Source organism: Suricata suricatta, chromosome 8 (assembly GCF_006229205.1).
Source record: "Suricata suricatta isolate VVHF042 chromosome 8, meerkat_22Aug2017_6uvM2_HiC, whole genome shotgun sequence".
NCBI classification, from domain to species: domain Eukaryota; kingdom Metazoa; phylum Chordata; class Mammalia; order Carnivora; family Herpestidae; genus Suricata; species Suricata suricatta.
The window spans coordinates 2,088,394-2,094,748 of record NC_043707.1 but is presented as its reverse complement, the minus strand read 5'-3'; the positions used below and the strand labels follow the sequence as shown (position 1 = coordinate 2,094,748).

At 62.4% G+C, this 6,355-nt stretch overlaps 2 protein-coding genes across 2 annotated transcripts in view; both read right to left on the bottom strand.

The window, feature by feature from the left end:
• Positions 1–6,355, bottom strand: part of ELOB (elongin B) — a 12,485-nt gene that overhangs the window by 4,284 nt on the left and 1,846 nt on the right. The window lies entirely within an intron of this gene.
• LOC115299079 (serine protease 33-like) overlaps positions 4,862–6,355 on the bottom strand; it is a 5,808-nt gene continuing 4,314 nt past the window's right edge. Inside the window, 3 exon segments of the mRNA XM_029948378.1 lie at positions 4,862–5,688; positions 5,815–5,984; positions 6,217–6,355. The exon segment at positions 6,217–6,355 is cut by the window's right edge and continues 100 nt beyond it. Of these exon segments, the coding sequence (XP_029804238.1) occupies positions 5,530–5,688; positions 5,815–5,984; positions 6,217–6,355 (468 nt within the window). The 3' untranslated portion in view covers positions 4,862–5,529.

Below are 6,355 nucleotides of genomic sequence, written 5' to 3'. Positions count from 1 at the left end.
GCTGCCTGTCCCCCCCCCTCGACGCGCCTGCGCGGACGCGCTCCGCCCCGTTCCCGGCAACCCGCGCTCTCACCCCAGCGTGCCTCGCGCCCGGCGGCCCCGCCCCGTGGCCGCCATTTTAAGTGATGCGGCGAAGGCTCAGTCAGGCCGCGCGTTTGGCCGCCATCTCGGCGGCGTGGCGTGTGAGAGTGGGGCAGGGGCCCAGCCCGGCAGGCGGGGGCGCCATCTTGAGAGTGGCAGATCTGAGGCGCCCCTGTCGCAGTCAGGGGGCAGTCTGGGCGCAGGCTCGGCTGTCTTTGGGGGACGTTGGGGGCTAACTTGGCAAGTGTAGCGTATCCCCATATCCCAGGGAGAGTCAACGAATGTTGAGCATCTTGGGTCATCTGGGCAGCGGGACTTTGGCTTCTCAGCGAGACCTGGGCTGCCGTCTGAGGACGGGCGCTCGCTGGCGTCCATCCTAAAGGGGTGATAATTCAGGACCTTTCAGCCAACTCCAGGGGTGGGCTGTCCCCATTTTCCCCGCCCACCCTGCCTGGGCTCTGTGGCCTGGAAGGACCCCAGGAAGCTGTCCCCTGGGTTAGGGAGTGGGCCCGGCCAACTTCCTGGAAAAAAGGCAGGGTGGAAGATGGTTCTCACTCCCTCCTGGGGAGGAATAAAAAGGAGAACCCCCACTCCCACCCCAAGAGCCTAGGTCCACTCAGGCTCCGGGAGGCCTAGCAGCCTTCTACGGAGCTTCCCTCTCGTCGGCCTACACCTTACTTCCTGGGCGTCGGGACACTGTCCTGCCTCGCCCCAGTTTGCAGTTACACTAGAGCGGAGTTTGAAGGAGGCCTTTTTTTCTCTTACATAACCAGCCCCTACGACGGAGACAGCCTCAGCTGGGTCCCTCATGGCCTGTGTCAGACTTAGGGTCCCCGTGAGTCGCTGGATGGCCTTGGATGCCCAACAGCTGTGCAGTTGTTGGGGGCTCCAATTTGAGAATTCTCGATTATGGACAAAATCCGAAGGTGCTGCTGCCTTGGCCCTGAATCAAGGTGGTGACTGACTACTCAACCTTAAGTAAAAATGAGTTATTTTACCGGCAAAACTGGGCTTAGCCGGGGAGAGCAGGCAATTAACAAGCAGGCTTCCGTAAGACTAGAGGCAAGTGCGGAGACCAAAGGAGAGAAATTCTCATAAGAGTGCTTTGGCGCATAGTGGGAGTTCTACGTACAGTGGCTTTCCATTGGCGGGGCTGTCGCCAAGGAGGAAACCTTCGTCGGTAGTAAAAGCACCCACCCGTGAGGTCCCGCTTGGGCTGCGATGCTCAGAACGCCCCCTGCTGGCCCCCCGGCGAAACGAGGTTTCCTTTTACTAATTTTTCACACACAGGCTCTGGCCTCAGGCCACCAGGGATTCAAATCCTGGCTCCCGGCGCTGATTGTACAGCTTTGGGTGATAACACTCACGAAAGTCCACTTTCCTCTTCTTTAAGATGAGAGGAGTAACTGTAAAGTTTATAGACTTTCATCAAGAATTGGTATTCTTGGGGCGCCTGGGTGGCTCAGTCGGTTAAGCCTCTGGCTTCGGCTCAGGTCAGATCTCACGTTCGTGGGTTCTAGCCCCGCATCAGGCTCTGTGCTGACAGCTAGCTCAGAGCCTGGAGCCTGCTTCCAGTTCTGTGTCTCCTTCTCTCTCTGACCCTCCCCCTCTCATGCTCTGTCTCTCCTGTATCAAAAATTAATAAAACATTAAAAAAAAAAAGAATTGGTATTCTGGGGCTCCTGGGTGGCTCAGTCGGTTACGCGTCCCACTTCGGCCCAGGTCATGATCTCACGGTTGGTGGGGTTCGAGCCCCGAATTGGGCTCTGTGCTGACAGTTCAGAGCCTGGAGCCTGCTTTGGATTCTGTATCTCCTTCCCTCTCTGCTCATCTCCTGCTCCCGCACTGTCTCTCTCTCTCTCAAAAATAAACACTAAAAAAAAAAAAAAAAAAAAAGATGGAGTCCAGGGTGCAGGGAAGGGAGGGACCGGCCCCTCTCCACCTATAGTGCTCTGGCCCAGCTACACCCGGGCATATTATCCTGAATCTGAGCCCTTCTGCCATGTAGTCACCTGCCTTGTTGGCTTTGCCCCAGCAGGTGTCACAGCTCAAGATGCCTACCGGGAGGCACCCCGAGTGGGCCCACACTCCACCCCTCCAGGGACCATGCCTGCCTCCCCCCACCCTCCAGCAGACCACTTGGGTTCAAATATTAGCTCGTCAACTGCGACCTCTGGCAGGGCAGTGACCTCCACCTGTCCTCCCGCCCATGAAGGGGACAGACACACAGTTGAATGCCACAAAGCACTGGGGAGCACTAATGACCCAAGGCACACAGCACAGGGCACTGGGGTCTGATTACAGCTCTCTCTGATGTCAGAGGTCATCAGCCTGGGGGAGGTGGCGAGGACGGCCGGGGGCCTGCCTGACCTGCGTCCTTCTCCGGGTGTCTCTGTGAACCCCACAGCGCCATCCACGGGGTGGGTCGGCTGCGGGGGATGGACTGCAGGCCCCTGCAATGATGCCTCCTGCAGCGGGAGTGGAGGCTGACCCCCAGCCCCTGCCCTCTTGGGGCCGCGGCGGATGGTCCCGGAGCCTCAAGGTGGTGGGTGAGCGGGCCGGCCGGCCGCTCTTGGTTCTCTGCACAGGCAGGCTGGCTGGGCCCTTTCTGCCCCCTCCCCTCGACCGCCCAATGCTCATGACAGGGACCCTTCTCTGGCCTCCAAACTCAGCCTGCAGGGTCTCGGCCTAGTGGATCTTCCCTTTTTTTGTTAAACGCTGATTAATAACAATTATCACAACTGGTAGTTACTAAGTGCGCCTCTCAGTGGTAGGTGTTTCACAACTACTTTCGTGTAGATGCACTACTCGGTGTGGGGTGTGGGTCAGCTGCCCAGCCTCAACCTAGTCCCACCGCTTACCGGCCATGGGGCCTTCGGGCGTGCCGCTCAAGTGCTCTGGGCCGGTTTCCCCACCCATGAAACTGGAAATGAGAGCCCCCTCCTGGGTGTCCCCAGAGCGAGCAAGAGCGCGGTCGTGCGAGGCACAGCATGCATGCTCGGTGGGCAGAGGAGGACAGGGCCTGACCGCCTTCTTAGCGCTCCCGGCAGTCCCGACATGGCGGAGGGGGGGGTATCAATTCAGACAGATTACTTAGAGGAAAGCAAGGCCGTGTCAGTACTCCTGGGGGAGGCTGGGCCGTCTGGTTGCAGTACCGCCACCCAGAGCAGGTAGGCAACCAGGAAGTGCCTGCCTTAGATAGGAGCCCAGCACCCCCTTGCTTGGGGCTTCCCAGGACCACCCTTGCCACCTGGGGCGCCCCCCCACCCCACCCCCCCGCCCCCCAGGCTGCACAGCCTCCCAGCCTGTCTCCTGGCAGCCGTGGTGCGGGGGGGCGGGGGGGGGCGGGGCCGGATGCAGCTGTGTCTGATACAAGGCCAGGTCACCCCCACGTCCCCACTGACCTTGCGGACAGACAAGAATGCTCCAGCGCAGGGCGAGGCGCCACCGAGCCAGTCCCAGGACGCCGGCGCAGCGGGACGGGCCGAGGGAAGGGAAGCCAGCAGCCCGCACCATCGGCGCCCCGGCGGCCCGTGGAGAGACTGAAGGCAATTGCGATCCCGCCCCTGCCTTTCCCATCTGCCTCTAGAAGCCGATCAGCTGGGTTGGAATCCCCATCTACCTTCCACCCGCCGCGGGCCTCTGGGCCTCGGCTCTCATCCGACAAACAGGGGCAGGTGAGGATCCCCCGAGCCAGGGCAGCGAAGCCCCCTGCGCGGCATCTAGTAGCGGCTTGACGAGGAACAGCTGATCTCTTCTCAGTACCCGGCCCTTCCCGTCCACGCCCAGCTCCTGTTCCTCTGGCTTCCGGGCTCCCCGTTTAGCTCTCAGTTTGCACTTCGGAAACACAGGGCTCTCTGAATGCAGACCCTTTCCTCACATCACAGCAAGTCCCAGGCTGCAGCAGACTGGCGCCCAGCCCCAGGCTTGCTCCTATCTTGTGGCTTGGGAGGCATCCCGGACAAGACCCCTTAGCCAGCGCCGGGCTGACGGAGCGACCAGGATGGCCGGCATCACCCAGCTGCAGTCAGCAGGGTCCCCTTGCTGACATGTCCACAGACATGCCCCGTCCTGGACGCCCTGCTCCCTGATAACCACCCCTAAAGGCAGCGAAGCTTGGCCCCAGATGGATGGCCCTCAGCCTGGGGGAGACAGCAGCCTGGAGCTCGGCACGGCCCAAGTCCATGCCTCACCCGGCCTGCGGCAACCGCCTGGCGCAGCCACCTTCTTCCCTGGGAGGAAAGGGAAGACGGGAGCCTCAGGCCTGCCCTGCCACGCCGCACCTCTGATGGCCTCCCCTGTCCCCTGTTCCTCCCCTGACTCTGTTAACTCCAAAGATTAGGCCTTGGGGTTTCCAGGTTTGGTTCCATTTCCTGTTCCTTCTGCAATTCTAGAAACCCAAGCTGTATCTATTGGGATGGTCTCTGGCCTGGGGATGAGGAGATAGTCGGGGAGGCCCTGGAACCAGATCCCAGGCCCACACCGCTGGGCAGGGAGCTGCAAAAGGCCGGATGTGGGGGGGGGGCAGTCCTGGATCATGTGGGCCCCACCACAGGGAGGACATCGCCCCAGACTCTCCACGGAAGAATGGCTATAAAAGAAACAATCCCGGCCAGGCCTGCCTGGGGGCCCCTGGCCAGAGCACGCGATGCCGGATGCCCCAGAGCCCTGCGCCTTTTAAGAGCGGATGGTGCGCCCAGCCAGACCCCTGGGGCACCTCCATTGCAATGGGGCACGACCTATACGTTTTCTGCTGCTGTGTATTAAAGGACCACCAGCATGGCAGCCTGAAACAGATTTATTAAATCACGACTCTGGGGGCCAGGGGTCTGGGTGGGCTCTGCTGGATTCAAGGGCTTGGCCTGGCGGGCACACTGCCGGGGGCTCTTGTCTGGAGGCTGTGGGGAGAACTGGGTCCCAAGGTTGTCGGTCAGATTCCCTTCCTTGCACGTGGGGCGCACAGAGGCGCCTCCCTGTTGGCTGTCAGCAGTGGGGCGCGGGGGCTGCCCTCAGCTCCTGTAGGCCACTCTCCTGCACTTCCTCGCCGGCAGCTCCTCCATGTTCAAAGTCAGCAACGGAGAATCATCTCCCTGGTGCCTCTCACATTTTGAATCTCCCTGACTCCCTCCAGGAAAAGGCGGGCACACGGGCCAGATGGGGCACCAGCTGGCATGCCCACCTCCGGGTGCCCAGGCCCCTGTCTGGAGCTGAGAAGGGTAAACAGGAGCAGGAAGGGGAGGGAGGGAGTGTGAGACCCTGGGACGCAGGGGAGGCCCCTGGAGGGCTGGCGGTAGGGCTTGGTGAGCCCCAAGGAGAAGACAGGGGAAAGACGCATGACCCCCTAGCTTTATAAGGCCTACGGGCCTCAAGTGAGACGGGGCAAGATGGGGGGAACGTGCAGGTCCTCAGACGAACCCCAGCCTCTGGCTCCAGGTCAGTGTTACTGAGTCAGAGGCTGAGGCGAGCCTGAATCCAGGGGCTGTAGGTGGCCACGCTGGTGTAGACACCTGGCCGGTTGGGCAGGGCACAGCCCTTGCCCCAGCTCACCACGCCCACCAGGACCCAGCGCCCAGACTTCACACAGGTCAGGGGTCCCCCAGAGTCACCCTGCAGGAGGAAGTCAGGTCTCAGCCCTGAGAAGATCTGGGCCGGGGGCCCCGGATCTCGGGGTCTAGGAGGCAGGGTGCTGGGCACAGGGCGCGGAGTCCAGGGGCCCCACGCAGCTCCCCGCACCTGACAGGCATCTTTGTGGCCCTCGACGTAGCCGGCACACAGGTTCCCGGGCTGCACTATGTGCTCCGCGCGGGGCACGCTCGTGCCCACGTGGTAGAGGCGGTCACAGGTGCGCGCGTCCAGCAGCGGCACCCTCACTCCCTGCAGAGGCCGCCACTCTGGGAGTGGCACTGGAAGGAGGAAGGGGGACTTCTAGGAGCGGGGAGAGGGTGAGGCAGAAAGCAGGAGTGGTGGGAGAGGCGGGGGTGAGGGTCTGACTTGCTCTGGGGACCCACTTGTCTGACCAGCAGGAGGTCTGGGTCCCTGGAGGTCTCGCCGTGTCCGAATTGGGCCAGTGGAGGCTCCCGGTCAGAGGGAGGTGGAGAAGGATACCCTGTCCCTCCCCACAGCCCCCTGCCTCACCTCCGGGGTGGAGGCTGCCCCAGCCGGTGACCCAGCACGGCGTTCCAGGGCGCGGGCGGGCCCCGGGCTCCGGCAGGCAGACGGGCTGCACGCGGGCGCTCAGGGGCACCGGGCGGCGCAGCTGCAGCAGCGCCAGGTC